This window comes from Chaetodon auriga, chromosome 19 (genome assembly GCF_051107435.1).
Source record: "Chaetodon auriga isolate fChaAug3 chromosome 19, fChaAug3.hap1, whole genome shotgun sequence".
In the NCBI taxonomy this organism is placed as follows: Eukaryota; Metazoa; Chordata; class Actinopteri; order Chaetodontiformes; family Chaetodontidae; genus Chaetodon; species Chaetodon auriga.
Genome location: NC_135092.1, coordinates 17,436,955 through 17,459,333, shown reverse-complemented (window position 1 = coordinate 17,459,333; position 22,379 = coordinate 17,436,955). Strand labels below are relative to the sequence as shown.

The 22,379-nt window shown below is 44.1% G+C and overlaps 1 protein-coding gene across 6 annotated transcripts; it reads right to left on the bottom strand.

Annotated features, from left to right (window-relative positions):
* Window positions 1-2,094: 2,094 nt before the first annotated feature.
* On the bottom strand, window positions 2,095-21,791 carry camsap1a (calmodulin regulated spectrin-associated protein 1a). 6 transcript variants are annotated; one of them, XM_076757245.1, is made up of 20 exons: window positions 21,457-21,590; window positions 20,751-20,929; window positions 14,618-14,880; window positions 13,068-13,229; window positions 12,905-12,985; window positions 11,793-11,825; window positions 10,655-10,796; window positions 9,864-10,003; window positions 9,663-9,759; window positions 9,407-9,533; window positions 8,784-8,869; window positions 8,454-8,538; window positions 5,951-8,300; window positions 5,714-5,850; window positions 5,369-5,577; window positions 5,107-5,169; window positions 4,673-4,760; window positions 4,450-4,571; window positions 4,161-4,279; window positions 2,095-3,999 (listed from the first exon to the last, which is right to left on the bottom strand). In XM_076757245.1, the coding sequence occupies exons 2-20, from the start codon at window positions 20,926-20,928 to the stop codon at window positions 3,709-3,711; spliced, it is 4,773 nt and encodes a 1,590-aa protein (XP_076613360.1). In that variant the 5' UTR covers window position 20,929; window positions 21,457-21,590; the 3' UTR covers window positions 2,095-3,708. The 6 variants fall into 6 exon arrangements, with proteins under 6 accessions (XP_076613360.1, XP_076613358.1, XP_076613363.1 ...); XM_076757243.1 differs by lacking the exon at window positions 11,793-11,825 and adding an exon at window positions 11,201-11,260; XM_076757248.1 differs by lacking the exon at window positions 5,107-5,169 and having other exon boundaries at window positions 21,457-21,791.
* Between the last annotated feature and the right edge of the window lie 588 nt (window positions 21,792-22,379).

Genomic DNA, 22,379 nt, shown 5'->3' with positions numbered 1-22,379 from the left:
AAACTGCTGTGAGTTGTCTAATAATTGAGCCTTGGTATTGCTGCGTGTTGAGCCGAGGAATGCCAAATGAAAGGAATAGTTTGACATTTGGGGAATTTGCTGAGATTTAGATAGAAGATCAATATCACTCCGCATACCAAATTAATTTAGGATATTTCCAGTTCAGAGACATTTCCAGTGTTTAGAACTGAAGCAGCTTCCTGGAAACAGTCAAAATACAATTAAAAAGTAAATTTGAATGCCTCACTTGTCCTTCCATTTTCAAACACGCCATCTTAGCTGTCAGCTATGGTTAGCTAACAGTGAGAAACAGCAGCTATTAGACTTAGAGAGTAACAATGCTAATCGAGACAATATACAAAGTTACGTAGATCCAGGTAGTGCGAAATGAACTTTTAGTGTCTCAAAACATCAACTGGCAGCACAGGTAAAAACCTCAGAAGCCGCCTCGCACATGTTTGCATCAAGCGTTGTGAGCATAAACTGTATGAAATACCTGTTTAAATGCTAAAAGATTAGAACTTCCCTCATTTTGGATTATTATATAATAATGTCATGTATGAAAATCCTGCTGTTTGCTCAAAATGTGACAGACTGACTGAAGTGAACTGAAACTGTACACATTTCAAACAGCATTGATCTGACAGCTTTGTTTTTGTTCTTTTATGTACTGATGTCTGTGGGTCTTAGTACAGACAGGTCTATACAGTCATGAGCGGTCAGTGTAATTTGCCACACAACAAAGGAAAGAAAGAAAAGCGAGGAAATCGCTCAGTGTGGATTTGTCACAGTTAACAGCTTAAATGGAAAGCAGAGCGGGACAAAGGTCTGTATGAAAGACATTTCTGTAGTGAAATACAGTGTATGAAAAAGAGCAAAATAAATGGTGCAATAATTGGTGAAAGAAAAAGTGTTAATGGAAAACAGGAGGGAGAAACAAAGAGAAGAGACGTGATGGAAGGAGGGAGCTGTGAGACTGAAGCAGAGAAGAGGTCTGATCGCACAACTCAAAACACCTGAACTGTTTAACTGTGGGTCTCCGGCTTGATTGGATGTGTAGAAATAAACAGCAAGTGGTTTCAGTGTGACCTGAACGAGTAGGCTGCATCTGAACCACCTATTTAATATAGTGCACCATTTACAGTCTCCCACTGAGTGTGAAATTTAAGCTCTATTTTCTACGTTGGAAGGTGCTTTCTGCTTTCTGCTGTACTTTCTGTTCCATTGAAATGTTGGGACACTTTGTGGATAAAGCCACTCAGCTTTATGGAGCTTTACACAATTTCAGCTCACTGCAACTTTCCTGTTTTGGTTCACTCTCAGCGATCTCACACAGCTGTTTTCAGTAAAAGTCTCTGAAAATCCACTGTAAACCACCAGCTCAGCACCAAACAGCAGACAGTTATCCTCTAGTAGTTGGTGGCATTTAGCAGTTGCCAGATATTTTCTTTTCTTTATTGGGAGTCATGGCAAAACAACCCAACTGCAAATGAATGTTTCTTCTTAACTGCCCCATAAGCAAATTTATGCTGTTTCCCCATATTGATTTAAAATGTGTTTGTTTTTAGCAGTAACTAAGTGGCCAAAACACAAAAGAAAAGAAGTAAAGAATCAGGTTTAAAGAAAGAGTTCAACATTTTAGGAGACATGCTTATCCTTCGTCTTGCAAATTTTCTTGGAATTGTTTTCTACATACAAGCACCAGTGTTACAACCCCAGAGTGGCCTTCAGGGACCAGCCCGAGGCACACCTGTTGAATAATCACGCTGTTTAATCAGTGTCTTGACGTGCCGCACCTGTCAGGTGGAATCTTGACAAAGGGGAGGTGCTCACTAACATGGATTTGAACACATTTGGGAACAAATTAGAGAGAAATAAGCCTTTTGTGTGCATGGAAAAAGGATTACATCTTCTTTTTCAACTCAGACAGAGTGTAAATTAGTGAGCTCTTTTGGTGATAGGTGATAGTTAGACCAGTGCTTTTCCTGAAACAGGCGTATACTGGAGGTGTTCTGCCTTAACTGTGTGGTAGAAATGATTTACAGCCCAAACAGAAGAGTGACTGAGTGTGTCATTGTGCAGAACAGTGTACAGTAATTTATATGTGAAAGTAAGCATGTTTTATTACGTAAACAGCCTTACAGACCTTTCATAAACACCCTCTTTACCTCCACCATATCTGGAAGAGACAAACGAGGAATAACGAGCAGCAGAGAAAAAGAAAGAGACAGGAAGGCAGATGGTCAAGGAAAGGAAATTGGAGCGGGAGGGAACAGATGCAGACTGTATACAATCAAAATGCACACACATTTCTTCAGAAAACATACCTAGTTACATTTTATTATATCTCTTCAAAATAAATAAAACATATACCACAACAACGTAAGACTCATAACATCTCTGAAAGCCTGTAACAGAATAAACTTTAAAATAGTGCCTGCTTTTTAGTAAACATAACTTGTACATAATGTACAAAAAATACTACTCAAAAATGTACAAAATGCAGCAAACAAATATCAAGTATTGTGCAGTTCCCCCCCACATTGTACCAGCTGCTGACAGTCAGTCATTGCAGGGAAATTACTAGTGTTGAGCGCCAGAAGCTATGTTAAAATCGTACATCTCTCCACGATCCTGTGAGCAGATAATGAGCGGCGAAAAAGCTCAGTGGCATAGCTCAGTTCATTTTGGTTCAGCAATATGAGCCAGTCAGGGATCTCAGGTGGCTCATAAGGAAGGAGGAGTATAAGTATGAAGTTAATACAATATAATGCACTACTGAAAGGTATAATGCACTGAGTCTCACAAGCGCTTCCTGTTTGGAATAAATACTAGTACAATTTCCCTCACAGTAAAAACAACATTATTTCTGTCCCACTGTGTCAGCAGCACACAGCTTCCAAACTAAAAAAAAAAAAATATTTTGTTGCTTTGCTCCATTGTTCTGTTGCATGACAGAAAGTTTAAAGGATAATAAAGTGAGTGAGAAAACACATTCAGAGCTGGACGCACAGGCAGTGCACTCAGCTCTCCCCTTCCCCGACACAAAGACTCACACACTTCGCCAAACACACTAAATAGCAAATTACCACTCACTAACATCCATTCCATACATACATTATAAAAGTTTCTTCAAAGCTCCCTCCTCGTAAAAGCACTGACCAGTCGTAGATAGAGGTGGATAACAGGGGCTGTGTATGTGGAGCCTGGATTAATCACAGCGGTAGGGTATTTTTTGCTGTGCTGAAGTAGCTTTAACTTTACAAGACACGATCAAGTGAATGTTCACCTCCGCCTGTCTGTCTGTAGTTGCACTTGGTATCAGTAGTACGCTCGCTACTGTAAGTAGATCCAGTGGTGTTCGACTTGAGGCTCCATCTCTTCGCTGCTACATAAGAATCAGTCCGTCATTAACAGTGCCTAATTAACACAGGATGTACCCACAAATGAAAACAGAAACGTGTGACATGCAGAATAAAAAGCTAACGAGACAAAAAAAGGAAATTAGAGCCTTCAGTTGGCAGGTGATTCATTCTCGACCTGCCCCAGGCTGACATCTCCAGTAATAAGAGCATCTAACGCTCCTGTCTAATGACACGTTAGTCACACGATCACATTTCGGTCACCTCAGAGATCATTGGGTCCTGCCCAACAGTAGTAGATAGAACAGAGACTATAACAAGTGTTTTCTTTCCCTCCTCCTCTTCCTCACTTCCTACGTGCGCTCCCTGGTCTCTTGACCTGCCAGAGGTGATTGTGGATGGTCAGGGCGTCCACGCTGACCGACACAGACTTGGCGGGGATGACGGTGAACTGCTTGCGGTCCGAGCTGTATTTGTAGAGCTTGTCGATCATCTTCCGGCTGATGGTTCGCGGTCCCGTGCCCGTGAACTTGACGATCTCCTCGGTGTCCGGCGAGTAGGAGTAAATGGCGCGGAATTGGCACCCGCCGTCGCGGAAAAGGATGATCAGGTGATTGGAGTCGCACTTTTCCAGCTCCTGTGTTCAGTGAGACACACGCAAAACATTGTTTCTGAATATGGCAAAAAATGAGCAAAATATGGAACTGTGAGAGTAATAAATACAAAAAAAAACAAACAAACAAACCTACTTTTGGCACAATCACCTTCAATAAATTAATTTCAAGCGATCACACTGACCTCCAGAACAGCATTCTTCTGGGTCTCATTAACTCTTCCGGCCAGACAGCAGTGAGCGATGGCATTGATGATGATTGGCTTGTTGGACTTGGAGCTCGGCTCTTTGAAGAGTTTAGGACCTTAGAACAGACAAAACATAGAAAGGTTAGTAAGATGAATGTGCAAAAGTCTTTAAGTCTTTAATACTTTCAATCTTCAGCCTTGGTTTGAAAATGTTCTGCACAAATGATTGCTTTGTGACGGTGATGGTTAAATAAATACATAGTCTTGTTTCTGCATTTCTACCCACCATTGTACTCCACTGAAGTGATGGAGGAGGCTATGGAGCCGTTCTCCCAGTCCCTCTCCATGTTCCTGCTCGACGCCCTGCTCAGCATGGGGAACGACTCCACAGAGCACACAGATCCAGCCCTTGAAAACACACTTATAGGTCAATCTGATGGCTACACGGAAACACAGTGTGGGAAGAGATGATCTCCTCCACATTTAACAGACAATGCAGGAAGTCTCACCTCTGTGACTCCGCCCCTCCAGAGATGACGCTGTCTGCCTCAGTCGCCAAAGAGAGCGTCGATCCTTGATGACTGCAGCTCAGATCGGCTGAAAATGACAGCGACAGAGGGATTTAGCTACTTTACAAAACAAAGTAACGCTGTTGTTTGTCCATTCCACACCTGTTTTACTGTTTTTCCACATGACAAGCAGTGACCCAAATTGACAATGTGATGTTACTCTACAAACAGTATGTAACCCTATGACTCAAACAAGGGACAGAAGCTGCATGACAGGCAACTAAATGATAAACAGATTACAATTAAGTCAGAATTAGCAAAGATTTATCTTCCTAGTATGTAATCCACAGCTGACTTCCGTTTGTCACGTGAAGTATTTTAGTGGGCTGTGTGTGGTTGATGTCACATCATGCAGAGCAGGTTAGAAGGTTCACCTCCCCTGCAGCCTGCTGCTGAGCCCTTCGCTTTGATCAACATCGACACCTTCAGAGAATTACCTGCATAACACACATGTACACACTCAGAGGATGACGACGAATGTACACAAGTGAATTAGACTGAAACTACACGTGCACACACGGCCTATCAGATGACACAACAGCATGTAGACAGACGCATTACTCTAAGCTGACAATGAATAAAACACTGAGCACTTGACAAAAATATGCACTGTTTAAGTACTAAAGGTGTTCTTACGAGTGGTGGATCCTTTGGAGAGGCTGCTGGACTCATCACGGTGCAGTGCTTTAGGTCTATTCCTGCGGGATTTAGTCCGTGGGCGAGGTTTGACCAGACCCTGCTCTTCCATCAACGCTTGCTGCTTCCTCCGCAGGTATTCCTGCTTAATAAGCTCTCGTCGTGCCTTCTCCTCCTCCTTACGAACACGGTCCTCTTCTGCCTTGCGCCTTGAAGGAAGGAAAGGAGAGTTAAGACGGGCAGGATTTATTTATCTGCGCGAAAAAGGTGCACCCCTGCCCACATCCCTGCTGACAGTTGCTTAATCTTATGATCAATTTCTGAGTGTGTGGCATGAAAACTTACCTGGCCTCATCACGTTTGAGCTCACTCTCAGCTTCTTGCTGTAGTTTGCGTAGTCTCGTCTCCTCAGCTTTGCGTTGCTGTTTGAGGAGGAAGGCAGCACGACGTTTTGCCATTTCATCCTCTGCTTTCTCGTCGTCCTGGAAGATGAAAGTTATGCTTCCTAGTTTGTACTCTTGGTATTCCAAATCAGTCACACACACAGTGCACACATGAAGATGCAGAAATGGTGAGTTTTACCTTAAAGAAGAAGCCTAGCACATTCTTCTGCTCGCTGTCTGTAGCGCCATCTGCACTTCCATCTTCCAGTGGACCTTTAAGCTCTGATAGGTCGACCTCAACCAGTTGACTCTTGACCCTGGTATTCTCATCTCCACCCACATCCTCTTTTCCTGAGTTGACAACATTGTTCTCCTCTTGTTCTGCAGCCTGTGAGGGAGACACTGATGTACTGGAAACGACTTCTGGGTCCTTTGTTTGCATTTTGTCCAAGGAGCCCCCCGTTCCCTCTCTGCTGCTGTGCTGGCTGAAGTCATCACGGACTCTGAAGGTTGTGTTTCTCTGAAGGCTTTTCTCTTGCCTGGAGCTCTCGGCGGTACTCCCTGCCTTCTGGTCTCCACCAGAACTTTCTTTAGGGGACTGAGTATTAGACTTGATATAAGCCATCTTGCTGTTGTCTTTACTCTGCTTTTGCTCTGAGGCTTTGCTGCGTTGGCTGGAGCTAAGCTTGGGAGGACGACGAGCAGGGGCAGAGTTGTTGCCACTGATATCTACAAAGTGAAGTGCAAAGCATTTGGAGTCTGAGGTAGGGGATGTTGATTGTGTTGTGCTCGGGGGTGTGCTGGGGCCTGATTCAACACGCTCTGGGGGTGACACCACACGCTTCATTAGCAGGTCTTGCTGTAAAGAGAGCTGCATCATCTGGTGCTGAATGGAACTAATAGCTTCATTGAGTAGATCTATGGAGTGGGAGCACTCATTCAAATCAGGTTCAGCCCCGTTATCCTGGGACAGGGTGTTCAACCTGTTGTCCCTTTTCATCTGCCCTGCCTCTGTTTGACCTGCCTTTGCCTGGACCTTCAGAGCATCGAGACAGGAGTCGTCCTTGCAGGACTGGGTCTTCACCCTACTCCTGGTTAGTTCCGCAGATTCTGAGTGTTTCATGGGCAGGGGAAGTGTGTCACTCTTCCCTCCACCCTTCTTAACGATGTTCAAGAACGCAGCTTTCCCTAGCTTTAGTCGCTGCCTCGCTGACAGGGTCTCCATCTTCTTCTTCTGAAACTCAATAGCACGTCTTTGCTCTTCAAGCTGCATGTGAAGTTGCAGCAGCTCTGAAGGCACAGGTGGGGGACTCACCACCATATTCTTCCCCAACATAGGGACAGGCTCCTTCCCTATCCAGCCGGAGGTGCAGTCACTCCTCAGTTGCCAGGGGGGGCAGGGGGTAACCTCAGAGCCATCTGGCGTGGTCTTCTGAGAGCTGCTGGTGCTTGAGAATCCATCACGGAGGCCAAGTTTGAGGAGCTTTCTCTCTGCAAAGCTGGTCATTTTGACACTGGTGCTGCCTGAAGCGCTGCAGCTGCTCGCCCAGGATATGGTACTGAGGCAAGGGCTGGAGCGTCCACTCAAGTCTTCCTTATCGTCCCGCTCACTAATCTTCAAGTCTTCTCTCAGTTTGGCCGACTCACCATCTCCCTCTACAAATTCATACACTTCTCCCTCCTCTAAGTATTGTCCCTTTCCTCTCCTCATCACCACTTTAGTCAGCTCCATCTGATCGTCGTCCTCCTCATCTTCTTCAAGGTCTGCAATGTCAGAGTCAGAGTCGTGCCCCACCTCCAGCGCAGTGGAGGAAGGACTGTGGTGCTCTGGCTCTCCTGACAGATGAAGGAAAAAGCCTTGGGGCTGTTTCTTCCCAGGCTGAGAGATGCCTACCGACCCCTCTGTGGGTGGCCTGAGTGAGCTTGGTGCTGATTCCACCACAGGTATGGGGGTGAAGGTACTTCTGCTGGACTCAACAACAGAGGCCTTCCTCTGTGAGGTGCTTGGGACACTGGTGGCTGCTTTCCTTGGAGCTGCAGCTGCTCTACAACGACTCTCACCACTCTCCTCCTCCTTGTTCAGGCTGATGCTCTTCTCTTTGGCTGGTTTAGGGACGGCAGGCATCAAAGGCTCCAGATAGTAGCTGTCTGCCTGGTGGTCAGGAGTAAAGGGAGTCATGTCAAGGCGGGGAGAGCAACGAGTATTAGAAACCCTTGAGATGGGGATCGCACTCTGGATTTCCAGCTCGTCTTGCTCCATGTCACTCCCAAGTCGATGTCGAGAAAATGCAGAGGGGTGGATTACAGCAACCAGTTCCTCCTCTTCTATTTCCTCCTCCTCATCCTCTATGCGCATGTGACTCAGCAGGCTTTGACCACTGAGCCTGTGTTGAGGCATTTGAGGGCCTGACCCGAGCATATGCTTGGGGGTGATGCACATTATATTGGAGGCCAAGCTGTCTTTGCTGATGGAGCGAGCAAGGCTTATACTGTCTGCATCATCCTCCAGGGGACAATGCAGGGCGTAGGGCACCGGCTGGGATAAAGGCCTAGACATGGAGAGAGGGAATAACGTGATTAATGTGAGCTTAGGATAATGAATCATGGAGCAACAACTGTCTGTTATATCTGCACCTTGTGGTACATTTAATTGAATTACTGGTCAGTACAGTAATTGTGAAGGTTGTAATCACGCTGCTCACCTCGGCCTCCTTTCTGGCCAGGCCAGTATTGAGCCCTGATGCAGCCCATCTGTACGTGTCATAGAGTTGGGCCTATTTCTCATCTCTGTACGAAGAAAATGTTATCTATATTACAAAAAAGGACTTCTCAAACATGAAACAGTAATTGTAGATAAACATTCTAGTGAAATGCTTTGACAACTAATCAAATACTTTGTTTGTTTTTTTTGTTAGAGGTGGACATTCAAATAAGGAAGGATACAAGAACACAACTTGGGTACATTTCACCTTCAAAGAACAATGAAGAACTTTGTGACTAGAGGAGCCTGTGTACATTTATTTTTGTATTACCTGAAGTGTTCTCCTCAGCCACTTTGTGCTGTCTCTGTCTCAAGGGCAGTAAAGAGTGAGATGGGCTTAATGAGCTTGGTTTAGTGCTGTAAAGGAAAGACAGAGAGGTTCGGGTTTTCAAGTTAAATCTAGTTTGATTTTAGACAATGAAATGTTTAAAAAGTTTATTATATGGAGAAAGCTTTTCTGAAAAAACTCATAGTGTCCAAAATAACTCTGATGTTGTGTCTCTTTGTTGTTGATGTGAAAAGCAGAGGCACTTTAAATGTAATTTAATCAAAGTTAAAGTGCTGTGGTAATGAACTGTGGGAAGGGCAAAAAATCAGAAAATTACCAAAGTGCTTCTCCAAATTTAAATGCATGTCACTCACAGTGGTTGTTCATATTTCTGACTTTTACCATAGCAAATAATGTGTGCGTGGTAAGAATGTATCTTAGAATTTCTTTACATGCTGTGTTCAATAGTAAATTTATATCACAAGCATACAAATTATGCAAACATCAATATAGAGAAGAGAAAAGTTTAGGCATGAGACCTTTCTCAGAACTCTAACGTGAACACAACTTGAAAGCAGAACTGTCTCTGAGTGATGTTACTCAAAAACACAGTTACTGGATAATACCTGAGGTCAGGGCTCGGGGGCGTGGTCAAGGTGTCAGCAGAGTTCGACGATGTCAGGAAACTGCGTTTGGTGACGTTGGAGATGGCAACATGGGGTCGTGAACTCTTGGGCTGCAGCAGTAATCTCACTAAAAAATGGTAGAAGGGATTTCAACCATTAGAAGAGATCCTATAAAATAGTACACCTCTGTTTGAAAGAGCCATTAGAAGTTCAGTAAATGACAAAAAACTGTATCGAAGTAGAAGGTGTGTTATACCATCTCTGATTTCCTGAAGGTCCCTGGGCTGTACAAACTCTGGCTTCACACACTCAAACCACCAGAAGAGCTCAGCAATGAAGACCATCACGTTATTCTGCAAGACACAATGATCAAGTTCAAGGTCAACAGGAAGACATCACAATGTCGCTGGAGCCAGTTTTTACAGTATTTTCTTGTTGTCAGTACTTTGGCACTGACCTTTAGTACTGGTGGTGAATACAACAAGTCCTCAGGCCTCAGATAGAAGCATTTGTTCAGGTATTCATTAGAAAACTCCTTCAGTAGCTGGATGTTGTACACGCTGTCTGCTATGGAGGGAACCTCCTTCAGACAGATATCTGCACAGAATAGGAGAACAGTGGTCCAAACAATGAGGCTAAGACTATATACTGTAACAGTTCAGTTCAGAGCACTTTTTAAACCTATTTCTTAAGGGACACCTTAACAGAATGTTTGCCATTTTGGGAAATAAGTTCCATGTTTGTTGTCTTGCTGATAGTTAGATGAGAGGATCAGCACCACTAAGTTAATGTGGTACACTAAGTATGAGGCAGCAGGCATTATCTTAGCTTAGCATAAACGCTTAAACCTGGGGAAGTCAGCTAGCCTGGCCTCCATCTAAGAGAGGTATACAAAAAGCAGCCATTATGTTTTAATGACTGCGTTTAAAAGTGAACTTTAGAGGTGCTAGTAGGCGTATTTGTTCACCTTACCTTTACAGCTATCCAGGCTAGCTGCTTCCCGCCGCTTCCAGTCTTAATGCTAAGCTAAGCGAATACTTTCCTGGCTCTAGCTTCACATACAGCATCCACACATCAGGGTGGTATCAATCTACTAATCTAACTTCCGTCAATAAAGCCAAAAAGCATATTTCCTAAACTGTTAAAAAGGATTATAACATCGTAAACAGAGTGGTGGACTGTGTATCCAGGGCGTGAGCAACTGTAGTATCTTGTAGCAGTGGATCTAACAGTCCAGTATTACCGTACCTTCCAGTCTTATGAGTTCCGGGCAGTAGAAGTGGATCACAGCCAGCAGAGCCGTGCCGTCACACACATCCTTCAACAGGTCGTCCAACAGAGGGAAGTGCTGAAGTGTCCGACCTGCCAGGTGATCTCTGCGGTAACGCACCTGCACAGAAAGAGAGGGAACAAGTTTAAACAAAGCACACAAATTAATCTGATCTGAACACTGAGTCTCATGCTCACTTGTCACACACAAACACACCATTTCTCGCTTTCTCACTAAATTATTATCTGGCTCTCTTCAACACATATACTGTACAGTAGGTGTCTGTAACTGGCATCCAGTGCTCGAGGGCCCTCATTTATCAGATTAGGTCAGGTGAAGTCTTTTAGAGGAGCACCTTGTGTATCTGGCCTGTCATGTGGTACAACAATGTGTGCCTTCACTCACAGGCATGTTAACCACTTTCAGATATAATAATTCAACCAAGCCTAAGGTGAGTTTAGTGGTTGGTTCGTGTGATGAATGATAGAAAGGGGTAAAAAAAAGGTCAATGGTGAGTACATTACCACACGAGAGAATTCCACAGGCTCCAATAAGCAGTGGGCCAGAGCATGCAATATATCGGGCTGATGAGGGAAGAAAGACAAGATTTGGTGGGAAGTTAATGAAAGGAGGCGAGCAGTGACTGGATGAGTGGACTTTAGCGCTTTAAACACTGGACCCCACACAGGTTGCTTTATGGCAGTAATGAGCTACAGCCCAGGATTTCACTTCAGCTTTGCAGGATAAAAAGAAATGAGAAAGCACAGCGTGTTGACATTTAGGGGAGGGAAGGTGATGAATGTGAAAGCATTCAAAGCCTGAAAAGTGAAGGAACTGCGAAAGGGTTTCAAGCAAAGCAAAAGCAGACGAGTAGGGACGAGTCTCATGAGCCTGCTGTTTCTTCCTTTGCCACTGAGGGGCACTGTGTCATCTGCACGGCACACATCAGTGGTTTTATGTCATGTTGGGCTTTTTTTCTGTGTATCTCATGAGCTGTTATTTTTAGTTTGGCTTCCACTGTCTGATCTCACACACACACACACACACACACACACACACCCCTCATACAGACATACATACACACCCACACAGGAGAATGCTAGCGGTTGCACTTACAGGTACAAGCTTCCAGTACCATTTGGAGGGAGACTAGTATCCAACAGGCAGGAGGGGGAGGAAAGTTTGGGGAGACACAAAGAGGAAGAGCAGCAGACAAGTCAGGGGTCATATACAGTGAATCAGATCCCCTGATTCACAGATCTGGTTTTAAAGACAACTGGAAAGGGTTAGGCAGAGAGAGTCAAGAACGAGTAGTTTTACAAAGAAGAGGCAAAGGAGGAAACAGACTGGAGGAGTTTGAGTATATTGTAATTAAATTGTCAATGATTTCAATTTGTGTTGTCACATAATCTCAGACTAATGCAAACCCATTACCCTCTAAAGAAGCAGCCCAACAAGTCTTTTACCAACATGCCTTCACTGGGTGATAGGAACCAAGGCGGATAAACAAAGTGCAGAGTGTTTCAAACTGTGAGGCGTGCCTCCCCAGGGAGGCGCGGGAGAGTTCAAGAGGGAACGAGGAGTCATAACTCAGTCAAACGTGAAGGCAGAGACATGACAAACATATTTTTAGATTCAGCGTAACTTACACTTCCTGAGGATATCATTATCTTCGATCTCCATCACAAGTGAGTGTCCATAAATATGTTCACAGATCATAGGAAAATTGTACTATTTATAACTCCAGAACTTAACTGAGGATCATCATGTTTTCAAGCTTTCTTCAGTATTAAAACAATCCAGTGATACTCGTCTCCACATCCATGCCACAGTGTACACAGGAACTGCTAGTAACTAATTCAGCAAAATGTAAACAAATACAGGCCAAAACAGTTCAGACACTTTCCTCTATCCAGTAATATTTTGCCCTGTGTAAGTACAATATACAGGGGGGCATGCAGTCTACAATTTAACATTGGTTGCCTCAAAAAGATGGGGGAGGGGGCACAGAGTCAGGCTTTGAAAGCTGCTGACATAGAGTGTGTCTGAATGTGTGATCTGAGGTTGATGCTGGGCGCTCATCAGATCACAGCCAGAAGGACAATAAACAAAGGCAACAACATCTCCAAAGAAAGACGCTATTCAACAGAGAGGAAGTGTTTTTCTGAAGCAGTGAGGGAGACAAAGTGTGAGACGCAGGAATAACACAGAGACACACAGGGTTTTACCTTCTGGTGACTGGGTGACTCCAGCAGATGCTGCTTCATTTTCAGCTCTTTTTCTATGATCTCCCTCATCTTTATGTTGACCTGTAGGAACAAAGATGCTGCAGGTCAACGCAGACTGACCAAAGCACAAGTGCAATCGTTAACCCCCCCGTCTGGTTCTCACCTTGTTGATCCAAAAGACCATCGCGTCTTCCAGGTCAAAAGGCAGCTCCTTGGAGGCACTGAAGCTGGAAAACCGCTTGACACTGGTCACCACCTTCTCTATGCTGATCATCTCCACAACATAGGCCATCATCAGGGCATCAATGAGGTGGATGTGGGAGCTCTGGAAGAACACAGATTGTGAGTTAATGTCACAACAGAAACATGATTATGGAGCAGCATGCATTTAAAATACTAAAATGGTATTCGTGCCATGTTGTGATAATCAGCCTCTGCATTAAGAAGTATTTCTGATGTGTTCACTGTCTACACTGCATGCCATTGTTGCACTGCATCATTAATGGCAGTACAGACAGTTTGTGTGCTTTTCTGTCGACAGTGGAGACAAAGCTGATTTTGTCAAGAGATCCTCCATCACTGAGTTGCCAGGGAAACAGTGCAGAACTTACTGACTGAAACATGGAGAGTTCAGCAACAGCCTACATGTGAGATGATCACTATGTCATTACTGTATGTCTCACACACAGTTTTTATTGGTGCCAGAAGCTACACAAAATGAAAGTTAGAGTTGAAGTGAGCCGGGCACATGCATTTGTTTTTACTTATGAGGGTGATTTTATTATAATGACAGTGACGGACGATGCCAGACCCACTAATTCTCTCTTAGATGTGGATAGACAGTTGATTAATTAATGGCGAGAGCTTGACTCTATGCACTGAGAGCAAAGAGTACGCTCGTATAGTGACACCTAAACACAGCAGAAACTGCTGCTTCTTAGCCCGCTTGTTGCCTTTTGTGTTTTCACACTTGTGGGATGAGAATAATACCCCCAAAGTGTGGGTTCATATTAAATGATAAATGCTAAACCTTTGGTTCATTTTGCCTCATGAATATTTTAGCTACGTGCTCTAAAACCTGCAAAACACTCACATCCACTGGTGCATTATTTATTCCAATACTCTTGGCTCATATTTGGCTTTGGAAAGCAAAGTTGCATTAGCTTGTTACCAGATGGCAGGTGTGGGTTGCCAGTTCGCTAGGTTAAACCATCGCAGAGCATGTACCCATATTTACATAAAAGCAATCATTTTACCACTTGGGGCAAGTAGAACAAGCTGTTAACTCAACATATTATCACCTTATCAAGTTGTTACAGTGAATGTGTTATCGAACTTTGCTTGTACACATTCAGCAGAGCTACAGTAGCATTTATTGGAGTTCTTTTTGTTGATCATGTGATGAACGTTGATTAATATTCGGAGCAAAAGCTTCACTGAACTTCTCACAAAATGATTGAGGTTCCTCAGATATGTACAGCCTGGTTATATTTAACCAAGTTCGTTAATTAACCAATTATTAACACCGATGCTCATTATCTGAGTGACCTATCGAAGCACACAAGACTTAATGCAGAAGCTCCATACATCAATGCGCGTACAGGTCAAATATAGCCAGGTATACACAGATTACAGGTTTCGGAATACACGAGGCTGGGCTCGAGCAAAAGTTTAACATTGGTCTATAAGCAGACATGAAGGTGAGCTACTCACCATCTTGATGGGAGTCGAGCTGAGGTCCAGATCAGACACAGGTGAATTGTCTGTCTGCAGGACATAGATGCCCTTCCTGGACAGGGCCTGGATGACGGACTGGTGGCTTTGGAGTGAGGCGGCCTGCTCAGCGTGCAGGATGAGCCCACACACTCGGCAGTAGAGCTCTCCAGACAGCAGCAGGTGGATGATGGGGGGCTTGATGTGCTCCTGCTCATACTGGTCGGTATAGAAGGGGTCCCGCAGGTCTGCAGGGATGTGATCTGGAAAGAATGACAATCAGATGTGCATTATTAAATGAATGTGTACTTGATGAGACATTCAGGGTTAACCAGTGAGCTTTTTTTCACCCATCAAGGTTGTATTAAGTCACACATCACGCCATGCATTCACACACAAACTATTTCTGTGCAGACACGTGTCCAACAATGCCACACCGTGTTACGTAACAGAGAAGCTCCCAGGACACCGACTGTCAAGGTATTAGGCTGTCTACGAAGAAACCACTGTAAGAGGAGAGCACTGAGACAGAGTCCATGGTTAAACAGCATGCCAGGCAGCAACCCTGAGGGCCTATAGGTGGACCAGAGGCTTTAAACCAATGAGCTAACAGGATTTAGTGGTGACACTTAAGCTGATGGTGCTGTCCCAGCCACCCTGGTGTTTTCCTGCTCATGGACACAGACATGGGGCAGCTATTTTTATATGCCTTGCACATGTTAATCCAGAGCTAAGGCCTGGAGCACTCACGAAATTTATCTTCCAGCACTTTCTGGGTAGATTCAGACAGGAATAAACAGGGCTGCCTGATAGAGCAAGAAAGTATGGCTATGCATATGATGAGGTAAAAAAAAATCAGCCTGACCTAGCTGAATTTTATAACTATTTGACAACAGAGCAAGCCACATATGAAGTCAGTCATTAGGCTGCGCCGTGCTATTTTTTTGGTGCTCTGTCACAAGTCTCAAGATCACAGCAATGACCACATTAAGACAAATTATACCTTAAAAGATGCATATCAAGACCACTACTGAGAAAATAAGAAATCGGCTAAGAAGACAAATGCAGATTCTTGCATCCAATATTCTACCACTTAAAAATAACACCTTCTCTCATTTTGCATCACATTATAATCCAGCTGACTGAGATGAACTGGCAAAATGAAACATCCATTAGTGGAAAACACACACACACACACACACACACACACACACACACACACACACACACACACACACACACACAGCAGGCTGCAGCACTCTGTGAAACCCTTAGCTGTGTCTTTCATGACAGACTGCTTGCTTGGCACAGTCTATCTACAGTATCCATCTCACTCTCTGCTGGCGTGTGGCACAGCCATATGGGCATGAGGATCCAGATCATGTGACAAACTGCTTGTTATACATCCCTCCAGGTCTGTCTTCATCTGCCTCATTTGTGTTTTTCACTCACACAAAAGCAAACCTGGCACATCTTCCTTCAGCAGATTCACAAACACATCACTCTTTAACCCGCCACTTCCTCAGCCTCAGCTGTCCCAGAATGCTCCCACATCCTCCCTGGTTGCCGTGGAGATGGTGATGGGGATGCCAGCGTGGCCGGAGGTGGGGGGTGGGCTGCTGTCCCATCTCCTCACCATGGCCTGCTCGCTGAATCGTTTTATGGTCCCTGACATCAGGAGGGGTGAGTGTGTGTGTGTGTGTGTGTGTGTGTGAGTGCCGTGGAGAATCAGAGGGGGAAGCAGGAGCTGCTCTCTAATCCTAGATGCTAATACCACTTAGATATTTATTATCCACCTGATCCAAGGGTTAAAGCCCACCCTGCCTGTGTGTGTGTGTGTGTGAAATCAAGAGGAGGGGGTGCACAGAAAGCCTTTGTTCCTACTCTATCAGACACAAGGTCAGATTGATCAGCAGAGATCTTGCTGACAGAGGGCAGCGCTGTCAGACTCTGCAGGCTCTGCAGGGGAAAGACACAACTATTCTCTGCAATAAGAAGGCTTAATGGAGAATCCTCCACAAGACAGTATGTAGGGAACACGTAGCCTTTAAGCCGATGCACCCTGTAGGCACACATGGAGGTCTGACCCTGCAGAGAGAATGAAAAAGCTGGCGCATGCAACCAATCTGCCAAGAGTATAATGTGTAGCTCTTGAACACTCAGTGGTTTCACGTATGCTTTATATCCACTGACACGCAGTTCTGCAACTATTTTTTAAATCCTGTAATATAATTCCAGCCAATATCCACTCACAGGCCACTTTATTAGGCACACGTGTTCAACTGCTCTTTAACACGAATAGCAATTCAGCCAATCACGTGGCAGCAACTCAGTACATTTATTCATGCAGGTGTGGTGAAAACGATCTGCAGAATTTCAAACCAAGCACCCGAATCTCAGTGACGTTGAGCGTGGTGCAGAAACTGCTGATTCACTGGCATTTTCACAGAGATTACAGAGAATGGTCTGAAAAAGAGAAAATGTTCATTTATTCTAAGTGGACTACATTTACATGGCGGTTTTCTAGTCTTACTGACAACTCACAGAGCTTCACAACACAAGTCAGCATTCACCTGTTCACACACATATTCATACATGGGTGGCAGAGCAGCAGCGAAAGCCATTCACGAACACTCACACACCGATGGCACAGCATAGGGAGCAATATGGGGTTTCTTGCCCAAGAACACTTCCACATGTAAACTTCGACGGCCAGGGATTGAACAGGTAGTCACATGTAGTCAACTAGGACATATACTGTATATTACAGAAAATACTGTATATGTCAAGTTCATCAACCATGACGCAGGTTCACAAAATACTTTGTCAGTGGTCTGCATTTCACCCTCCAGTGTTGCTTTATAAGTCTCTATGCTTCATATTTTAGCTAATGGTGTGGTTTCTATTCCAGCATTAAATAATAATTCTAAAACATAATTTGTGGAAGAGGAAAATTTGGTAATGGCTGACTGATGGAGTTTGTCAGAAATAAATTAAATAAAAATGTGATGAGCCTGGTTTCCAGAGGAGACATTCAGAAAAGATTTGGAGGTTTCTCCGAAGGCCATCAATGAAACTGCGTGAGTGCAAACAAACAGGCTGTGTTGGACGACGACAAAGCCTTCAGGTCCAATCCCATTAAACACTTAACCATGTGACTGGCTGTGCTGACTTTCACACCAGCAAACTGACAACACAGTCCTCGCAGCACTGCCGTGTCGGTTGGTTTGCGCTCTAATCTGATAAAAGTGTTTTGGTTCGTCTGACCTCCACACTGACTATCAATGAACAGGGATTGAATCACAGAAAACAAACAGACACCCTGCATTAGAGGTATAGTTGTAGAATGCAATCCGTGATTCGGTGCATCAGGAGGATTTTTCCTAAATGCTGCACGGTTCCAGGTGTTTGCATTACGACTATTACTGCTATTACCACATATTTAAGTCCTCGGATTCGTACTTGCATCAGCAGATATCCTGAGTTGAGGTATCAGAATTGCATAAGTATTGGGAGATGACAAGCTCCATTTACAGCATAGAAAAACAGCATTACAGCATTACATAGATGTACAGTATATGGACAGTAACACGGTAATTGTCAGATTCATTGATAATAATAACGACTGATAGTCGCAGCCTTAGACAACATAGAGCTGAGCAGGCAAAAAGCCTGACTCATCACTGGCACCACCAAAGAATATCAGGGTGAACTGAGGACTGTGAATAAATGGGATGTGTGTGAAGCAGGAGGGATTGTAACGCTGATCATGTTATTCCCTTCGGTTAAGTGAAAATGTAGAATGTCAATAGTTATATTATATCTAAGCTGTTAAAATGTTTAAGCTAGAGTTGAAATGAGCAGAACTACATGTACTGTACCATCTCTACTGTCTGAACTTGTTCAAGTCGTGAAAGGGGAGTTAAGATGGTGTAGTTTGTGCAAGATCTCAGTGACTTGATGTAAAGGGCTCCTAGGTGTCCCTGGCACACTGACGTCAGGAGGAGCCAATCAGATTAAAGGAAGCAGGAAGCTTGACGGTGGAAAGGGTGATTGTTTGTTTATTACGGGCATCTGATCTCTGCCCTGGGACAACACAGTGTTGGGTAACAGAGAGGTAAATCTTTGACCAGCAGGACGAGAGCTCACAGCATTTCTAACAGCTGGTTGGGGATTCATTGATATCAATCACGCTGATCACATATTTGGAACGTAATTAAGCATTCTTCACTTTCATTTTTATCCACCTGTACGATCCGCCGCTGTTTACCTCACCACACATCAGGAGCTTTGAATTTTAGGGTTTTGTTCCCCTCTTAGTCAATTTACTGAGTCATCCAGTGCAACACAGGAGACAGCAGTGCAGGGCAGGAAACACTTAAACTACAGTGAGTCTGGATAATAAAATGAATATGATGACAAAGAGTTTTCCTGCACTGACTGACCGGCTCTGTGTCTCCTTCCAAATGCCTCATTGTCAAACTGATAATAAAATCACAGAGACTAGCAGGCTCGCGTGAACAGCACAGCTGACCTCCTGCTCACACTCCCCGGAGAGCCATCAGCGAGTGACACAAAAACCCACATTCAAGGAGTAATTTCCAGACATTTACTTACAGCCCGGCGATGTGGAGCAATCATTTTTAATGTTTTAGTAGACCTTGTCAGCGCGGGCGAGGCTAGTGACCTGTGTATAAAAAGACTTTGGCTGATCATGAGACACGGCCGAAGGTCTGGACTGCTGCTACGCTGTCACCATATGAAAATCTTTTTCTGAGGGTGTTTCTTTACACTTTTGACAGTGAAAAGAACCAGACAACAAAGCAAACAACAACCTGATTAATACTCAATGAGTGTAACGCAAAATGTGCAAACAGGAAGGTTGTCAACATGTGCATACTTGCACACTGGAGATCTACATGCAGTGTATTCTTCTTGTCTTTTTGGACCAAACACTGATCTAAGAACAGCACTATCCTTTTATGCATAGTCATGTATTTGACTACATTCATAAATTTCTGCTGCGATTTTTTTCACTGACACCAAACGGATGTTGATAGCAGACTTTTTCTGCAGTGTTTTATAGCAGTGGTGGGCCACCTCACCTTAGCCACTGCATACACTTTTAGTTCATTAGCTTTTATGAGAGAGCACAGATGCGCAATTCCACTGAGCAAATGTTGTACATTTAACGAGTGTGACTATTGTGAGGGCTGTCATCCACTAACTAAATCAATCTCCAGAAGAGATGCTTACAGATATGGGTGGCTTACTGCCTTGGCTAAACAATTTCCAGGGTCAAACGCTGGACAGGCCTTTAGTGCATCAGCTATTAATACCAGCACTCTGCAATAAGGCTGCAAGGATAATTTCCATTATCAATCAATCTGCTGATTGCTTTCCAGATTGATTGATGTTGACATGGTTTTGGTCCATAAAATGACAGAAAATGGCAAACAGTCCTAAACCCTAATATATTCAGTTTACTGTCAGATAAGACTGGCTGGGAATCTTTGATGCATGTCATACTCCTCTCTCTCTCTCTCTCTCTCATGATTACTGTCTGTATCTGTAATCTAATAAATGCAAGACGCCAAAAAACACAACACATAAAGATGACGCCATCTCTCTGTCCTCTCATGCGCAGTTCATTTCAGTACATTTGACAACATTATTAGGTTTAGAGTATATGAGCAAATAATAGAAGTACTGTAATATCCTCTTTGACAAACACATAAAGAAATGTTGTTAAAAACTGTTATTTTGTCCTTGACTTAACCTTATAAAGGTGTGTTGTTTTTGTTGCTCTCCAAGACAGTGTCAGAAAGTGGACATGTGCAACTGCTCAGGCTCAATTAACAGGATTTGCATCGAGCAAACTGCCCATGCAACTACAGTAGAAAGTCTATAATGTACAAATACCATCTGAATTACATAAGATGTGCAGCTGCTGATATGTAAGCAGGAAATACATAATTACCCTGGGCTACAGAGCTGGAATAGACAATCTGCCTGAGTTCAGTTCATGCACATTGGATGCATCTCCAATACATAAATAAGGGAATAAAAACAAACCATTGCATGACGTGACTCAAAGTGTCAACTGTGAGAGGAGAACACGGGGCAGCCTTACCTATACCATAAGCTTTGGCAAACAGCCAGCGGAGATTTCCGTCTATTTTGGCTCTTGCAGAGTCGTACAGCTCCAGCGGCACGACCTGAGCCTCCATGCCTCCCCCTCCGACATCATCTGCTCCTGCTGCTGCTCTCCTCCAGGTGCTGTCCCTGCCAGCACTCACCTCCACATCCATCCTGCACCGAGAGACACGGACACATCACTGCGAGCCGACGGCATTACATCATCGATAGGAAGAACAACAAGCAGGGCCTGGCTCTCTGACAGCACCTGCTCTGGGGATGATGTGAAAAACTACACACACGCTCACCTTGTTTAACCTGCTCCTACCGCAGGTGTCTCTGCCGTTAGGTCACCATGACTCGTATGCTAGAAGCGTATCTTTGAAATCCCGCTAAAAACATCGTTTATTTGCGTACTGTTAGAGCTGTCAATCAGCTGGAGTGAAACAGAAAAGCTGCACTTGTGGGCATGAATGAGAGGCTGCTCTGGGTTTATTAGAGACCAAAAATTAAACAAAATACTAGTATCTTTGACAGCTGCTGTTAGCTAGTTTTTAGCTAGTGGGGGCTGGTCATGGTGACCAGTGGATGACCTGACATTAACGTAGCATCATTGAGTTCAGGGTATCGACGTTAGCTGGTTAGCTAGCTAAACTGCCCACACCCCGAAATTTACAAAGACATACGCAACAAATACTGACCTCTAAGAGTGCATTGGGTCCTCTCTCCAGCTTTGTCTTTGAGGTGGACGTGTTGTTAAAACGCCAACATGCTGGTCTGGCTTCGGCTAACGGTGAATAACAGGACTCCTCCCTGCCCGGCGACACAAATCTCCGGCCTCTCAGGATAAAGCTGCGGCTGGCGGCTGATGGTCGTTAATCCAATAATAAAAAAATCTGTTTGGCAGCCATCCGGAAGTCTGTTTTCGAGGAAATTATTAATGTCCAAAAGCCGGACGTTTCATATCGAGGCTGTCATTGCCTCAGAGGCAGACTAACGGTGACCAGGCAGCCCTGTTGTCGGAGCCTGTCTCTATGGGGACGGCTGTTGTCTTCCGCCAGCTCGGCTGCAGCACAGGTGTTCGCCTGCTGGGGGCGCTGCGGGCCCGTATATGAGTGGACATGGATGATGCTGCAACACTGGTATGAAGGGAGCGGATGAGTATGGTACTCCCTCAAGGTGTTTTCTTTTAAATAAAGAAGGCACTGTGAAATAAATAATGAAGAGATTAAAGAACAAAAAAAAATAGCTTACAAAAACAGCATATGGACAAAGAGTAATAGAAAAAGCAAAACGAGAGAACACACAAAAAATGGAGGTGTTTACACAAACTATATCAGAATCAGAAAAGCAGAATCAGAATCAGAAAAGCTTTATTGCCAAGTATGCTTTTACACATATGAGGAATTTGTTGTGGTGAAATTGGTGCATGACACATGTACTAAAATGAGACTACAAAATATAACAATTTAAATATATATACACAAGTCTGTGTTTTGTTGTTTGCTATTTTCCGGAAACACACTCTGTTTTTCAGAAAGAAGTCCAAGTTGAGCATTTATGTAATGCATAGAGTTATATTTATATTACTTCCATATTACTGTCCATAGATAACAATGCAACT